The sequence below is a fragment of the Microtus ochrogaster genome, chromosome 8 (assembly GCF_000317375.1).
Source record: "Microtus ochrogaster isolate Prairie Vole_2 chromosome 8, MicOch1.0, whole genome shotgun sequence".
Lineage (NCBI taxonomy): Eukaryota > Metazoa > Chordata > Mammalia > Rodentia > Cricetidae > Microtus > Microtus ochrogaster.
Genome location: NC_022015.1, coordinates 86,209,932 through 86,227,594, shown reverse-complemented (window position 1 = coordinate 86,227,594; position 17,663 = coordinate 86,209,932). Strand labels below are relative to the sequence as shown.

The window sequence follows — 17,663 nt, the reverse complement described above, 5'->3', positions numbered from 1 at the left end:
AGAGAGAGAGAGAGAGAGAGAGAGAGAGAGAGAGAGAGAGAGAGAGAGAGTCCTAAAAAGGAACAGAACGGTGAACTGGAGAGGGGTAAAAATTCAAGCTGTCCCCATAGGTATACAAACTGCCTCAAATCCACAAATCACACTTTGACTTCCAGTCACTCCACAGAATGGAAATAAATAAAAGTAATTTAGATGCTCTCTTCGCCTCAGAGGAACCATGCAGGGGAGGCTCAGGACAAACATGTCTTTCTGTAAGGTAATCAAACTTGTGCAGAATTCTTTCAGGTTAGAGGCAAGCTTTTCCTTATAACGGGTGTGGCACATTCTTGGCCTGAGTATCAACTTACGTGCAAAATTCTTGGCATCGCCTGTGTTCAGGAAGAACTTCTGCGGCTCCTCACTTGTCATGTTGGCAAACTGGTCAGCATAGTGACCCATCTGTGGGCAGCCTTGGTATGGGCAGGGGAAGCACTTGTCCTAGTGAAGAGAGCAGGGGGCTGAGAAGCAGATTGGAGAGAGCTGTTGCTCCATTCCCTACAGCCAGGTTCCCCCATTTGCGACGGGAGGAGAACTGGAGCCCATTGTCTCTGAGTTCCCTTCATCTCAGTGTGCAGTGTGTTAGAATGGTCAGGGACTTATAAACGGCACTGCTGTCTTGGGCCTGGCTTCCATCGGTTGTATTTGCCAGCACTAGGATATGAGTGGCGTCAGCTCTCCATGTTGACTGTAGCACTTACCAGTAGTTTTCCTTTTCTTTCTTTTAGACAGAATCTTATGCAAACCCGGATATTCTCTCTCTGTCTCTGTCTCTCTGTCTCTGTCTCTGTCTCTCTCTCTCCACACACACACACACACACACACACACACACACACACAGCCAAAGTTGTTGGGACTCTTCCCCTCCTTCACTCCCAAGGAGTATGCATTCTGAGGGACAAGGCAGACATTCGTCGAGAGGAACTGTGGATCCACACATAATAGGACCTCAGTGTGTGCTGCCCGCCGCTCATGGCAGAGTAATAGCTTACAGACTCAAAATCTCTGTAAGAGGTGCAGGGGTATGCAGTGAACCCATCCGGGCTGAGGATGCTCTCCAAGTAGTACTTGTAGCTTCTCAGGTGGTTACAAGCCACGAAGTCCCGGGTTCCTGAGGAGACAGGCAGGGGTCAGTACAGGCAATTGGAGGCAGGCTGTGACCGCATGTGTGCCTCTCTCTCCCAGGTCCAGAATGAGCCTACATCTACAGAACTTAAGTTCATAATCCATTCACAAATGGCAATAAAACAATGAGGTTTTGGGTGTTGGGGGTAATGTTCCGGTTACTTCACTGGCATTGTCCCCAGACCCTCCCCTTCTCAAGCAGGCAGGTGTCCTAGTATCTCCGTGTGAAAGTATCCACAGGTGACTGGCAGAGCACAGCTATCACAGGGGAGAGTGGTAACGAAACGCAGTTCAGCTGGTGCTCAATACTGCCCCTCCAGCCTCTGAATCCAGGAGTAATACAACCAGATGCACCACATCCTCCCATGTGTGACATAAGCACCAGGACGTTGTCGTGATGCTCGTATACAAACGAAGGTCAATGTAGATTTCAGGGGCTTCAGCTGAGGGTTGTTCTTGCCCACTCTCATTCCTACAGCGTTCTCCCAGGTCCTTACCCAAGACACATGACAAATCGTCCAGCAGATCTAGACCTGGCCTGGACTTTATTGTCCTTTGCTGACGGAGCTGCCAACGCCCAGACATGGGTCCCTAATGTTTGCATTAAGGACATCTGAGCTGTTTGGACTGAACTGAGCAGAAATGACACTCATAGGATTCTATCATCCCACTAAGGATTTTAACTCGGATGCTACCAGTTGACTGGGATGGCTGAGCGGAGTCCCGAATTCTCAATCTCATTAGGCGGTATTGGAACTGTTAACTGAAGGATGTCCTTTGTCCCCGTGTCTGCTCATCAATGGGAAGTGGACGGTCCCATTCTAGCCTTCCTCATGTGATTGCTCCTCATTCCTGCTCAATAGAAGTGAGCAATGACTTGTACTGTGAAGATAGCTTTGCCACGCCTGCCTCTGGGGCACCCTTACCCTAGTTACCTAACTGATTGAACCATAATATTGATTCCAGGGCACGTTTGCAGGAAAACCCTCTTGAGATATCTACGCTTGTCACTTCCCCTTCTCTATGTGGTGGCTGCCGGCTGACAGCTGGGGTTGGAGCTTTGAGACCGAGGGCTGTGATTCTTTGTTGCTGAGGCAAGTACATTCATGTACATCCATGGCCGTGTTTGGAGGAAATACAGAATCAGTAGATCTGACAGTTATGTAGTTATTTTTTTCCAGAAATAACATCCAGAAAAGAAAATCATATATTTTAAAAAGGAAGTACATTTTTTTTTTTTTTTGGTTTTTTGAGACAGGGTTTCTCTGTGGTTTTTGGAGCCTGTCCTGGAACTAGCTCTTGTAGACCAGGTTGGTCTAGAACACCCAGAGATCCGCCTGCCTCTGCCTCCCAAGTGCTGGGATTAAAGGCGTGTGCCACCACCGCCCGGCCAAGGAAGTACATTTTTATGACTAAGATTTGCTCTGGGGCTGGGGAGATTGCTCAGTCAGTGAAATGTTTGCCTTGCAGGTGTGAGGTCTGAAGTTTGACCCTCAGAACCCAAGTGGAGAAAATCTAAACATGGCAGAGCATGCTTTCCGCAGCACTGGCAAGGTGGAGACACCTCTCTAGGCCAATGAGGGACCCTGTGTCATTTTAAAAGGTGTGTAGTGTCTGAGGAGTGGCACACGGAGATCCCCACTGGTCTCCACACACACCAGGCGGGATATCTGTCATAGCAAGTACTGAGTACCCAAAGAAGCATTGTCCTCCTGGCCTGGCCCCCATGGCCTTACCTGACCAGATGCCATCTAGATCCACAATCTGCGACAGGGAATTTTTCTTGCACCCGGGCATGTTCTGTCCCCCGTTGGGGAAGAAGTCCATGTGGCCCATCATTTGATTTGTTCCAAAACCTAAAATATTTGTAACAACAACGAGATGGGTTTTGGCTTGCACAGCGCTCTCAGGGTTAAAACACCAACACCCTTATCCATAGCTAGAGACTGGGACAGCAGGGGGCTCACCCAAGAATGGAATCAAGGGAGCTGCATCTGTGTGGATTACATCAACAAAGCTGGCATCGGAGGGGTCAAGCCGGACCTCTTCAGGAGTCCCTTCAAAATTCGCTTCTACGGGATCCAGTCCTAAAAGAGATGGCCCAGCAGTGTCAAACAGCCGGTCCATGAAGGACCAAGGTGTATGGCTGTACAGGCTGGGCAACATGCAATTGAATGGGTACACACTTGTAGTCATACGGTGTCATTGCCTGTCTATAGAACATGGGGCGTGGCGTCCTGGGCCACTCGTTTAAAGGGGGCTTTGTGGCAGGAGAGGAGGGCACGTGAGAAAAGAACTCAGATTGTGTTTGAGCAAGGATTTCTTTCGACGTCAGATTCTTCCATGCATCTGTTATATTTAATATTTGCATTTTCCTGCCTTTTATCTTTGTGAAGAAAATAGAGTGCTGGGCCGGTGTGGGCTGCTGGTTCCAAATCTCTATTAAGCTACTTTTTGGAGAACTTGCATATGACTTTTTTACAAATTGAAGGCAAACACTTTATCAGCTTAAATAGCTGTTGATTAAATAATTTAATAGCTAATGCGTGGCACAGGGACTGGCCGGAGCTCATATCACCTGTGTGTCCCTGGGCAAGCTGCTTGCTTCCCTGATGGAGCTTCTTTGGTTCTAAGAATTAGATGAGGAACACAGTGGTTTTTTTTTTTTTTGTATTTAGGGTAATTAGGCACTTAACCCGTGTTCCCTTTGATAATGGCATTAATATTCTCATGTAGATATGTTCCATTGCTCCTGCTATGATGCAAAGGCTTTGCTGCATTTGAAGGCTGCTTTGATGGTGTCAGTTAAAGGGTGTTTTTAGTGGTTTCTGCAGTTGGGATCCTTTAACCAGCAGAAAAAGGGGGCAGCAATTTCCGGGTTCCATTCTCCCCTGACTTCAAAGAGAAGGAGGAAGAAATGGGTAGTGCAGTCCCTGTTCAAGGGTACTTTCTCTGTCCATACTAGCTATATTCTGCATTTTCCTGGGTGCTCAAAGCTGCTGCATGAACCACATCAAGGGAAAGATTGCACCCGGAGAGGAGCAGCGGGGGCCACAGCAGAAGCATCGCAGAGATGGAACACAGCCACTATCTTCCTCGCCAACAGCGATGGCCCACATGTTAATTAGAAGCACCCTAAAGTCTCCTGTCAGGGCTGTCCCCAGGTCTGCCACAGCCAAGGGGTTCAGACAGCTATAAATTGAACTATGGGCTTATGACCTTTCGGAGGTGTGGGAATATGATCTGGGACCTTACCAGTAATCCTGCCTAGGCCTGGAGTCTGTCTTCCTGCTTCCCCGGCCACATGGGCACCTAGGCTGTGGCCGATGAGGTGAACTTTGGAAGGCGAGTAGCTGTAGTTTGTCTAGAGAGGAGAGATCACATGTCCAGGATGTGCTGGTTAGCATGGCGACCCTGCTGGGAACTTTCCCTGCTTCCTGGGGCTTCAGCATTGAGTGCTAACTCCTGACAAGGACCTCAGCACTTTCTCAAAGTGGCCCTTCCTAGACTTTTCTCCAGCTAAAACTCCCTGTGGCCTCCAAGAGTGTCCCGCTCTGTCACCCCTGGGCCTGGTTTACACCACACTGTAGCCCATTTCCTATCTTCCTGCCCAGCTATCATCTAAAGATCCTGTCTCCAGCAATCTGGATGCCTCTTTCTTGGGAGGCTTCCCAAATGCCACCCCACCCCCACATACAAGGTGGATTAACCATGGTCACATGCCTGTATAAAGCCTGCACTCCTGCTCCTCCATCTCCAGAACCCTCTAACACAGAGGTTCCCAACCTTCCTAATGCTTGTCATGACCCTATCCATAAAATTATTTTCATTGCTACTTCATAACTATAATTTTGTTACTGATATGAATCATAATATAAATATCCGTGTTTTCTGATGGTCTTATGTGACCCCCGTGAAAGGGTCATTTGACCTCCAAGGGGGTCATGACCGACAGGTGGAGAGCCACTGCACTAAGAGATCACACTCTGTGGTCATTGCAAGTCTTCCCTATATGTAGCTCCTTGAAGGCCTAGTACTCAGGGATCTCCTTTATCTCCTGCATGCTATTGCTCATCTGCTCTAGAAACACGGGATCATCACGGCGCTCACACGCAATGTTCTGCGATATCCCCCAACAGGCCTGTACACTGCTTTCTGTGCAACCCCATGGGTTCTGATTTCTGCGGGGGCGCAGAAGCAGTCGGTTCTTTCTAGACCTGTTATGCAGAAGAGATGAAATAGTGGGACCTTGACCTGGTACAGAAACTGGCCATAAAGAATTCCTGAATTAACATACAGAATGAGAGACTTAAAGTATTAGTGAAGATCAAAGAGCAGCACAGGAAGAAACAACTGAAATGACCATGGCAGGAAAAATTTCAGTGGGACCCATGGTTATAGGGACCCGTGCTTATCCGTTGCATGTCCCACTTCCTGGCTCTGTTTGGCTTTCCTTGGCGGTGTCTGGCTTTGCTTTGCACAGATTCACCTTGTGTGGTGGGCAGCTCCTGGAGCCAGACGGTCTGAACCCCAGAGACAAAATCATCTACTCAGCTGCTCTGTGTTTTGGCAAGCTAGTTACTCTCTCTGTGCCTCAGTTTCCTTAACTATAAATCCAAGGGGACAGTAAAATCCCATCACTACGTGTTAGCTGTAAATCCAAGAGGATGATAAAACCCCGTCGCTAAGTGCTTGCTGGTAAGTTTTTCTCTCACTCATGTGTCACTAAGGTGGTGCCCACTTCGTGTCTAACTTCACCTTTGCCCCCACCCCTGCAGCCCACTCACCGCAAGGACATCAAGCATGTGAGCCACCTGGGCACCCACTACTCGCACGTTGCTGGCAGCCTGCGTGTAAGTGGTCTGAGAGCCCCCCTTCCAGTCCACACAGATGCAGTTCAGCCCCTCCACTTGGAACAGGTTCTAAGGTTGGGGAGACACAGTGTTGACATAGGGCATGGGAAATCCATCTGGACAGGGATCAGAAGTGTTCCTTATGTCTTAGGGTGCTGAGATGGACTAGACTCTGTCCAGGGGTTCCTGCAACCCACAAGGGCAAATACTGGAAGCAGAGAAAAATCCATACCCTAAAGATGAAGGAAAAGCCAGCCCCTTTGATTTCTTCAGCTAAATCTGACAAGGTGGATCAATTATACCATCAGAGGAATCGGGTGTGATGGGAAAAGACCCCAGTGGAGTGTCTGGTAATTATGAGCTATGTGACCTTGTGGTTCTGTTTGTGAGGGGTCCTTTAGGCGACATGCCAGACCACTGGGCATTTCTTGAGCTATAAAGAGGGAGGGAGGTGTCATTTTCCACAGTCAAGTGGCATAACATTTCCTGGAGGGAACACACATGGCAGGTGTATAAAAACAGAAGAGCACCACTGTGAGAGAGAAGGGAGAGACTTCCCGTGTGCTCAGCCGGGTTGTGCATAGCTCAGGTCTCTGCTAACCTTTTCATGACCGTGCCAACACACATGGCATCTCCAGTTTTGGACAGCTGTGTCCCTTGGAACCTCCCTTGCCAAAGCAACCCTGAGAAATCCCTCCAGATGAGAAAGTTTGGTGCTGTAAACCTAATTAACAGGATGCTCATTAAGAGTCAGGCAGAGGTGGTGCACACCTTTGATCCCAGCCCTTAGGAGGCAGAGACAGGTGGAGCTCCGTGAGTTCAAGGCCAGCCTGGTCTACAGAACGACCTCCAGGACACGCTCCAAAGCTACAGAGAAAGCCTGTCTTGGAGCCCCCTGCTATCCACCCCCCAAAGCCATCCTGTTGATCTTAGTCTGTTGTGCCCTAAATCGTCACAGCCACAATCCTCTGACTTTTAGGAATGTGGGAAGGTTTGGACAAACAAAGCTCCACAATCCCTCATTTGCAGAAATACAAACTCTGCTGGTAAAACTGAGAGCAGGAGGTCCTGAACCAGGTCTGAACAGGAAGCTTGACAGTGGTGAGGGGTGAGTTCCCAGAGCAGATCCCTGCTTTTGGCTGCAGATGTGGGTTAGGAGCAGGAAAAGGGGAATTGCGGCTTGGTGAAGAGAAGCCTTTGAGTCACTGCGAAGATATCTTGTTGGCAAGCGCATGCATTGTGGCTGTGTACCGCGAGCCAGCTCGGTGAGTCGTGGCGGCATGGGTCAGTCGCCTACCTTGCACATGTCCAGCACCCAGTTTTCTTCTCCTTTGTCTATGAAGCCGTGGATAATGAACCGAGTCTTCCTGGCCGTTTGGAAGTTGGAGGCCTCAATGGTTGCCGGGTCAGAGGGCTGGAGAAGCTGTGGCAACAGAAAGGGTTTCGGCGTTTTGCCAACCTGTCCCTTAAGCCTGTCTCTTTTCCCCATTCTTGCCTGGCCCAGTGTGTTGTCCTCTCAAGGCTGAGCACCAAGTCAGCTCTTCAGGATGCCCCTCCTGACTTCTCCACTCCCGAGTCCCTGCCTCCTCTGGGTCTGGGGCAGGACTTACAGGGTTACCATTCCTATGGCCTTGTTGGACAGTGAATCCTGGGCCCACACCAGAGCTACAGAGAGAGCAGGAGGATCCAGCTTATGTGAACCGTCTGCTCACCCAGAAGGTGGGTCATGGCCTAGGGAGCAGGTACAAAGATTAGGAGATGCCTCCCAGAGAAGTCTCACCTGGAAAGCGTTTGGGTTCTCATTGGTATAGAGCAGGAAGCGGGTGTTGATCTTCTCAGGGCTCCAGGGGAGAAGTTTTAGGGGCCTGATGGCTGTCCCTGCCCAGGGTTGAGTGTCAGAAAAGCATCCAAGTTTGTCATAGCAAACCTCTTTTCCTGAGGGGAAAGAATGGGCAGACTCATGGAGAAGCTGTTGTGGCTGGGCTCCCATGCTCTCTCCTCCTTTCCAGCAGAGTTCCCTGAGCCCTGAAGCTAACGGTTTGAAGGAGACATCATCCCTTTTAGGACTGAGTCTTCCAAGGTCTCTAACTCTCTGTACACTGTCTGACTATGGGTCTCTATATTTGTACTGCAGGAGGAAGCTTCTCTGATGATTACTGTGCAAGGCATGCTAACCCAGAAGCTATTTCAAATTGATAGCCCCTTACAAATGAAAATCTGGTTTCCTCCAAAGGAGTCTCACTGGGGAAACAAACCCTCTTAGGGAAGGCCCCACACCAAGCAGTAGACAGCTGACACAAAATGAACTCAGCAGCATCTTTTGAGGTTTTTGTCTCATAATGAATTTGTTTTAACCACATGAGTCCTTTGCATAGATGTTGTGGTGTCGCAGTTTTGGATTTTTATGGGATTTCTGTGTGTGCGAACATGTATGTCTCTGCATTTATATATAGGTTTTACACTTTTTATTTGGCTCTTTTTCTTGTTTGGGGCTTTTGCCATAATCTTGTTTTTTTTTATTTTTTTAAATTATTATTCCTTAGATTCCTGCTTTTTATTTCCTTCCTTCCTTCCTTTCTTTTTTCGAGATGGGTTTTCTTTGTAGCTTTGGAACCTGTCCCAAAACTCACTCTGTAGACCAGGGTGGCCTTGAACTCACAGAGATCTGCCTGCCTCTGCCTCCCGAGTGCTGAGGTTAAAGGTGTATGCCACTAGCTCCAGGCTGCCTGTTTGTTTTCTAACAAGAGGAATAAAGGATGTGGATCCATATCGGAGGGGAGATGGGGGGTGAACTGGGAGGATCGTGGGGAGGGGGAACTGTAATCAGAATATATTGTATTAAAACAAATCTATTTTCCGTAAAATAAAAAAAAATCTGAGGCATTCAAAGATCCCCTCCCAAGTTCTTCTAACATACTTGCAGAGCACCCGCTGAGAAGTCACATTAATTAAGCAAAAGTTCATTTGTCACTTCTAGATGTTCTAAAATATTCCCTCAAAAATTCAGGCCATCAGCTCCTCCAGGCATAGGGAGCTATCCCTCCCCACCCCATTACCATCATCTCCAGGCATAGGGAGCTATTCCCCTTCATTGCCCAGCTCATTCTCCAGGCTGTGAGTTCCACCACCTTTCCTAGAAGCCCAGCAAAGTCTGGGGCTCCTGCGAGCTTCTTCTGGGCTAAGGCTTTCTCCAGCCCTGCTGAGAGCACGGGATGGATCACACGGGATTGCACCATCACTTCCCACAGGATTGTGGTGTCACTTACCTCGGACTGCTCCCAGGAGGAAAAGTGGGATTGTCCAGAGTATCAGCATCTACAACAAGGTCAACGATGTCACACATGCGCAGCCTGGATCCACAAGCAACATCTCATGGGAACTCAGGGCTGTCGGCCTTACCTCTGCTTTTTAGCGATGGAGGAGGAGTAGATACAGAGGTAGCTTGTGTGGTCCAAGGAGGCAGGTGCTGGCTCCCCTGGGACCCACCGGGACCTTTTTATACCCCAGCCTTATCATTTGAACTCTAGTTCAAGCAAACAGAGAGTGATGAGAACAGAAGCTACGTGAGATTTATGCTTTAATCTGTACCTTGAGTCTGCCCTTCAATCTGTTGTGCGTGTTTACACACAGGGTTCGGATGGCGGGCAGATATTCCCACCAGCCTGGGAAGACAAAAGTGTCTGTAGCTTTGCACTGCGTGTCTGCGAGAATCCTTAGGAGCCAAGCAGGCTCTGCTGTTCTGTTTTCAGTTTCATCACCAAGCAGTGTGCAAGAGCAGACAAGTGTCCTGAGATGAAAAGAGTATGAGTTCAAGGACTGCCTGGGCTGAGGACCAAGTTCAAGTCCACCCTGAGTGACTTAGTGAGGGTCTGTCTCAAAATAAAATAAAATAATAATAGTTCCAGTTGTAGCTCAAAGATAGAATATTTTCTTATCATGTGCAAGACCTTGGTTTCTATTTCTAGCATGACCCCTCCCCCACCCCACTGCACCCCAGTAAAGATAGCAGTAGACCTTACTAGCGAGGGGTAGTCTCTTGTGTACAATAGACGGGATGCCCTTGGCGATTGGAAAGTAAAGGGAAACTTCTGTTAAGAGAATTCCCTCCCTAAGTCCCCCTCCCCTTGAAGACTAGAAACACCCAGCCTGGAAGACTCAGTGCCCCCCCAACACCCTACCACAGTCTCCAGTCCCGTTAACTTGTTGTGCACTGAGCCAATCTGAAACACAGAGTTTAAGGCAGCTGTAATGGTTGTACTATCTCACTGTAACTTGCACAGTGGGGGTTCAGGAGCCCCCAAATTCCACACCAGTAGTCCATAGCACGTCAGTGTTGTTCTCCCAGATCCTGGAAAGGTTGCGCAGCTGCACGACAGACCCGACCTTGACTCACCTTCAGGTCTGTGCGCCCATAGCAGCTGGCAGTTCCCATGAGTCAGATAAGCCTCAGAGCAAGCTTCTAAGTTAAATATGTCAAATTCACCAAAATAGCCTAAGAACTGGGGTAAAGGCCAAAGAGCCCCCCCTGTTAAGAAAACAGAAAGGGCACTCATTTCCCATAATAATAAAGAGTAGCAGCCAGTTTAGGGATGTACCCCATTTGGTAAAGTAATTGCCTACCACATATGGAACTCTGGCTTCTTCCCTTAGACCCCCCCCCCCACACACACACAGGTAGTGTATGCCCAACCCCAGAGCTGGAGAGGTGGAGGCTCAGAAGTTCAAAGTGTTCCTTGACTACCCAGCAAACTGAGGCCAGCCTGGGCTGCATGAGCCCTGGTCAAAAAGCAAACCAGAAACAGCAGCTCTAGTCATTGTGGTTCAAGCACAGCTAACGTGCCAAATGATCTCATCTAAGCCTGACGTAGCCACAGAAAACAGGACTTATTGTTAGCTTCCCTTTACAGAAACCGAGGCACAAAGAAATAAACCACCCAGCTGTGAGGAAAGATGCAAACCCATTTATCATGTTGTTTTCCTCCTGTAATTTTGGAGTAAAATATAAGAAATGTTTGTCTAGACAAACACCATTAAGTACTTCCTGTAAAAGTCCTGAAGCTCTTCCCATATACTCTCTACCAAAATTTCCATGGTTTTAAACTCTTAAATTGGATTCAGTATCATTCTGTGCTCATTGTTATATAAACTAGAATGTAATCTTTGAATTACATTCTTCTCTGTGTGGACATATTTTTCCTTGAAACAATCAAGGACATTTTATTAAAGAACATTCCTATTTTCCAGCATATGTTTTTGGTTCCCTTGTCAAAAACTAGTAGACTGCAGCTCCAAATGTTCTCACGAATTCTCTATTCCGCTCCTTGTGTTTCAGTGTCTGATTTACGCCAATAGCATGGAGGTTCTAGGGTCCTCACGCTGCCTTGATGAACCCTTCCCCTCCTCTTGAAATCTAGAATCTACCACCACCCAAGTTCTGGTGTGGATTTGAAGAAAGAAAATCAAATGGGGACAGGTAAAACACAGTAGCCGTAGATGAGCTGTCGTCTTAGAAACAGAGGGAAGAGCAAATGTTTCCCTGAAGGCTAACTCGAGCTTCAGAGGGATGGTCAACCCAGTCCACATGTGCCAGATCATGAACCTGTGAGGTGGGGCCCTGGTACAGCTCGTCACGCTGTCATTGCACCATATTGACATGCTGCTTCCAGAAACGTTACTTTGAGGTCGTGGTTTGGTTACAGACTATGGGGGCCTAGAACAGGAGGCTATTTCCGAACTGCGCCCTCCTACAAAATGTATTTAGCAGTAGTTATAAACACCCACTGTTAGAACCAAACAGAATGGAGCTATGTGTGTTACATGTCACATAATCAAACTGAGCAGTGAAATGGGCCACTCATCATCTCAGCAAAGCGGGAGATTCTATCAACCCAAACAACCACAATAAGGAAGTCCCCTCTGTTTTACACAAGGAAATAACCATGAAATGACCAACCCAAGCTGTATTCTCCAGTTTCGCTTTGTCAGCACTTTTCTGCCTCTAAATCCAAACTCATCAGGTCAGAATCTATTACTGAAGTGAAATTTGCATTGAAATATTAACATCTGAATTTTGTTTTATTGGTGTTAACTCATATATTTATGAATATATCATAGCTACTGCCTACTTACACACTCTCTAATTCTTATTCCCCTCCTATAGTCTCCCCAAATTTATAGTCTGCATATAAAAGGATGAATGAATGAATGAATTAAACTTAGGCCCTGGCAATGCTGAAGCATGCATGAGCAGCCCGAATATGGCAGTTCTGTTGGACTTGCCCACATTGGGTTTCATGGTCTAAGTTGATGAGGATGAGTGACCAGGTCTCTTCCTCAAGAGGGCACCAGATCTCACTACAGATGGTTGTGAGCCACCATGTGGTTGCTGGGAATTGAACTCAGGACCTTTGGAAGAGCAGGCAGTGCTCTTAGCCAAATCATGCAGGATTTGTCTTTCTGAGTCTGGTTTAGTTCATGTAACACTTTGGTTACAGAAGGTTTTTCTTCATGTCTGACTGTATATAGGCACCATGTTTTTTCTTTTTTTTTGGTTTTTCGAGACAGGGTTTCTCTGTGGTTTTGGAGCCTGTCCTGGAACTAGCTCTTGTAGACCAGGCTGGTCTCAAACTCACAGAGATCCGCCTTAGGCACCATGTTTTCTTTACTCATTGGGTGATGGACAACAGCTTGTTCCATCTCTTAGCTCTTGTAAGTAGAGTCACAATAAGCATGATTATGCAGGTTATCCCTGCGGTAAGCAGACTAAGAGTCCACTGTGTACTTGGCTGGAGTGGTATAGCTGCATTGTGTTTCTATCTGCAGATTTTTGAGCAGCCTCTACTCTTGTTTACATAGCGCTGCACAATCTACACTCCTGCCAGTAGTGTGCAAGGATTCCTTTTCCTCACATCCTTCCCAGAATTCTTGCTTTGTTTTCTTGATGAGAGCCATATTGAAAGCAAACTCTATAAGGAGCTTCTTTGATGCCCATCATCCTCTTGAAGTAATTGGTGCTGCCAGGAACAGATGCTTCTCACTGTTGAACATATAGTTTTAAATAGCACATTCTATAGGTCCTTGAAGTATTCAAAGATTGCCCATCTATTTGAAATATATGTCTGCATTCTAGAAAACATAACCAACATGACTATAAGTTTACTACGAGGCTCATGGTTTGTTACATCGTATCTTGCTTCTCTGGCTGCTGCTTGCCATCTCCCTTGACTCTGTCTTCTTTCTCCCTATGTTCAGTTTGGCTTTCCCACCTAGCTATATTCTGCCCTTCCATAGGCCAAAGCAGATTTATTCATCAACCAATAAAAGCAACACATAATCACAGTATGCAGAAGGGCATTCTACAGTGTGTGTGTGTGTGTGTGTGTGTGTGTGTGTGTGTGTGTGTGCCTGCTACAGCACACCTATGGATGTCAGAGAAAAACTTGCATGAATTAACTCTCCTACCATGTAGGCTCCTGAGATCAAGCTCAGATAGTCAGGCTAGGTGGCTAGCACCTTTACTGACCCATCTTGCCTGCCTTTTCCAAGGTCTTAAATTTTTCATTGTAAAGGTCTTTCATCTTCTCGCTTAGGTTTATTCCCAAGTATTTCAGCTTTTTTGAAGCTGTTGTGAAAGGGATTTACCCATAAGTTCTTCCTTGGCAAGCTCATTATTGGTGAAAGCTACTGATTTTCCATATGCTGAATTTTCACTTTGTTATTTTGAAGAAATATGTATCATGTTTAAAAACTTTTTGGTGGAATTATCTTCTTGGTCTTTTGATCATAGGATCATGCTGTCCACAAATACTGGTTCTTTGACATCTTCTTCCCCTTTTACATCTTGTCTCTTGTCGTATTGCTCTAGCCAGGATTGTGAGCACCGTGCTGAATAGCAGTGACGTAAGCAGGCAGAGAGGGGCAATGGCAGTGCTTGCAGGTTCTCCTCACCAGCATAAAGTTGACTACAGTGTTGAAGGCAGCCTTTATGTGGCAAGGTATGACCTTTCTGGTTCTAGTTTCTCATGGGCTTTTATCAGATATTGAACTTTGTCAAATTCCTGCATCTGTTGAGATGATCATGTGATTTATGTCCTTAAGCCTGTGTTGTATTTTTTATTTGCATATTTTGAACAAACATTGTATTGCCTAAAGATGAAACCAAGCTGTTTATGAAATACATCTTCTTTTAATATGTTATTTGTTTATTATTTATTTATATTTCTGAGACAGAATTTCACTACTGTTCAGACTGGCCTTGGACTCATGGTGATCCTTCCTCCTCAGTCTGCTAGAATTATAGGCCTGTGCCACAATGCCACGCATCAGTGAACTCTTTGAATACAAATTTCAAGTTTATTGAGGATCTTTGCATATGTACTCATAAGGGATATTAACCTATAGTTTCCTATTTCTGCTGTGTCTTTATTTGGTTTTGTTGTCAGGGTCATGGTGGCTTCATCAATGAGCGCCATAGTTTTTCTCTCTTCCTATTTTGTTGAACAGTTTGAGAAGTGTTGGTGTTAGCTTGTGGTCACGAAGTTCTACTCCTCACTGAGGAGCTATGATAACTGACAGCTGTGGGAAGAGGGAGGGTTGGTTTTCTTTCCCCGAGTGCTTCTTGGTAGATGAAGCACACTTCAGTGGATGGCCTCACATCCAAGATTATACAGCCAAGACCAGTTGGGTTAGATGAGGACCAAAAGTTAGGTGGGTTTGGAAGTAGGGGAGGAGCTGGGGAGGAGCGTGAATGTGATCAAACTACAATGTGTGAAATTCTCAATTTATAGTGTGTGTGTGTGTGTGTGTGCCGTGTGTATGGTGTGTTTATGCATGTGTGTGTGTGGTGTATGTGCGGTGTGTATGTGTGCACGTGCAGTGTGTGTGTGTGCAGTGTGTATATGTGCGTGTGTGGCGTGTGTGTATGGTGTGTGTATGATGTGTTATGTGTGGTGTGTGTGCGGTGTGTATGTGTGTATGTGCAGTGTGTATATGTGTGTGTATGGTGTATGTGCAGTGTGTATATGTGTGCATGTGCAGTGTATATATGTGTGTGTGTGGTCTGTGATGTGGGATGTGTGTGTGGTGTTGGTAGAATTCAGCAGTGAATCTGCCTTGATTTTCTTTGTGGGGAGACTGTTCCTGCTTCTACATTTTTGCTCATTCCTGGTCTACTTAAGCTGTTCAAAACTCTTTAATTTAATTTTAGTAGGTCATATGTATCTAGGAATTTTTATTCTAAAGTTTTCAGATTTGAGGAAATATAATTTTGTACAAAATTCCCTAAGATCTTCTAGATTTTATTTGAATCTGTAGCAACTTCCTATTTTTCATCTATAATCTTACTAATTTGGGTCTTCTTTTTCTTTTTATTAGTTTGGCCAGGAGTCTTATTTCTCTTTTCTGAAAGTTGATTTTATTCCGAGGCAGAAGCTGTCTCTGCAGGTGGTAGGGGAAAGGGCCCATGGTGAAATTGCAAGTTGTTTACTGGTGCTGTAGTGAGAACAGGTGTCAGTGCTGAGGGAAAGCTAGGGGAAACCGGTGGGGCTGGGAATGCTAAGGATGGGAAATCTGGAGTTTGCTCTTGGGTGTAAGATAGCCTAGCAGGCCTGATTAGAGACAAACAGAAACCCCAAGAAGCAAGGCCATGGTCAGTAGGGCAGCTGGCAAACTCCCATGAAACCCCTCCTGGCGAGGGTGTGCTGTGCTTTGGCCCCTCCTGGCGAGGGTGTGCTGTGCTGAGACCCCTCCTGGCGAGGGTGTGCTGTGCACTATTGCTTTTTTGCATAGTCCTTGCTCCTAACTCAACTAATTGTGACAGGTAACACTAAGAAACCCTCCTCCTATTTAGGGCTAAAACCCCAGACCATGCCACAGACAAGGAATTAACTAGGAAGGAACAATTGCCTCTGTTTCTTAGACACGTGACAATAAATGTCAATAATTAACACAATAATAAATGTGTTAATGAAGCGGTCTTAGCATTGACACCTGTGAGATGAGAGGGTAGAACACCCATCTGACAAGTGACAGACAGCTAACCCGCAGGCCAACAACTAACAAAACAGGAGTCAGAGGTGGACAGAGGAACATACAGAAGGTGTGTGGGACCCCCATTGGCTTGGCCAACAACAGTTAAAACAACCAATCTCACAATTACTTCAGCTTTCATCCAGTTTCTGTAATGCCATATAAACTCCTAGACAGCAGTGATCAACGGTTCCTTTCTTCTCTCAAAAGCCCCACTGTCACCTTGCCTCAGATTCTCCCTTTTCTGGGATACTCTTTAATATAGCTTGCTTCTGCTTTGCTTGCTCCCACAACTGTCCACAGCGCTAATTTTCGTTGGCATGAGACAATGGAGTCGGGAGCCGTTGTCCTAGGTCCAGCTTTGGTGACTGTGGTGTCTGACGTCCTAGGTCCTCCAGCCAAGCACAGTGTGTCGTGAAAAGTGTCATCAAACCCCGTCTTCAATTACGACAATTGTTTCGTTAGTCTTAGTTTCGTTAATTGCTGTGGTGCTCTTTACTATTCCGTGTAAGCAAGGACGCAGAGCACCGCTAACACATCTGTCGGTGAGAAAAAGGGTTTTAATCATGGACAGGAGAGGCAGAATAGCCAGAGGCCTTTGGGGAAGTCCAAAGCTGACACGGATACCTCTCAGGGGAGAGAGGAAAGGGGCAGACTGGCAATGGCCAGGGCTACCTCTGCCAGAGCAAAGAGAAGGGGAGGAGCAGATTCCCGAGGAGAGGCAATAGCGAGATTGTCTCTCCACCAGCAATCCTATAGTCCTACTTGAATTGAGCCAAGACCACCATTTTGGACCAAGTCCATGGCCTTGCCTGTTTTGGAGTGCTTGGGGTTTTTCCCTTTGGACTGAACAGTCCAGCCTTTTGATGATGATTAGGAGGACATACTCTTCTGTCTCACAGCTCCCTTCATGGATAGGGACACGGTCATGGAGGCCAGGAAGGCCAGAATGTGAGTCAAATTGGTGGTGGGAGGGAGGTGGGGGTGAGGCAGGCCGGCTATGGTAGCAGGCTTGACAAAGCTCTCTTAGAAGCTGGTTTACTGATCATAGGTAATTTCCTCTCAAAGTACCTGAAGAGACAGGGAGCAATCACATATCATGGGAAGGATAGAGGTCAGTCAGCTGAGAGACGTAGGAGCCCAGGAGTCCAAGGGAAACCAAAGGACTTTGGAGGTGGCCTCTGGAGGCTGTAGTTTGCGGGTCAGTTCTCCTCCTCTTGGCTGGACTAGCTCACGTTGACTTTGAGCAAACTCCTGTCTGGCTGGTTTGTGGGAACTGGAATTAGTGAGACGAGCCCATTTGGAGCAGCTGCAAGACTGAAGTTGTTTCTGGATGGTGTCTGACAACCAAGTGAGAATCTGCTGGGACAGATATACACTGGGGACAGGACGGAAAGCTAAGGGGATCTGGGTGGTGGGGTCTTCTCCTGCAACATTCAGGCCATCTCTTTGCCTGGGAAGTTGGGAAGACAAAGAACACAGACAAGAGGAGGGAGGAAGGAGCCTTTGACCTGGGACAGATGGCTCGAAGGCATGAGTCCTTGAGTGCTGACAGAAGAGATAAAAGTTTAGGTGTGTTAGCATGACCACTGTCTGTATTCTGTACTGAAATCATAGTAAAAG

At 46.8% G+C, this 17,663-nt stretch overlaps 1 protein-coding gene across 1 annotated transcript in view; it reads right to left on the bottom strand.

The window, feature by feature from the left end:
- Pnliprp1 (pancreatic lipase related protein 1) overlaps positions 1-9,329 on the bottom strand; it is a 14,772-nt gene extending 5,443 nt beyond the window's left edge. Inside the window, exons 1-9 of the mRNA XM_005352548.2 lie at positions 9,281-9,329; positions 7,795-7,949; positions 7,312-7,437; positions 5,949-6,083; positions 4,417-4,525; positions 3,129-3,248; positions 2,898-3,017; positions 1,029-1,147; positions 348-477 (exon numbers count right to left, since the gene is read on the bottom strand). Of these exons, the coding sequence (XP_005352605.1) occupies positions 348-477; positions 1,029-1,147; positions 2,898-3,017; positions 3,129-3,248; positions 4,417-4,525; positions 5,949-6,083; positions 7,312-7,437; positions 7,795-7,949; positions 9,281-9,329 (1,063 nt within the window). The remainder of the gene's footprint in view (positions 1-347; positions 478-1,028; positions 1,148-2,897; positions 3,018-3,128; positions 3,249-4,416; positions 4,526-5,948; positions 6,084-7,311; positions 7,438-7,794; positions 7,950-9,280) is intronic.
- Positions 9,330-17,663: the final 8,334 nt, after the last annotated feature.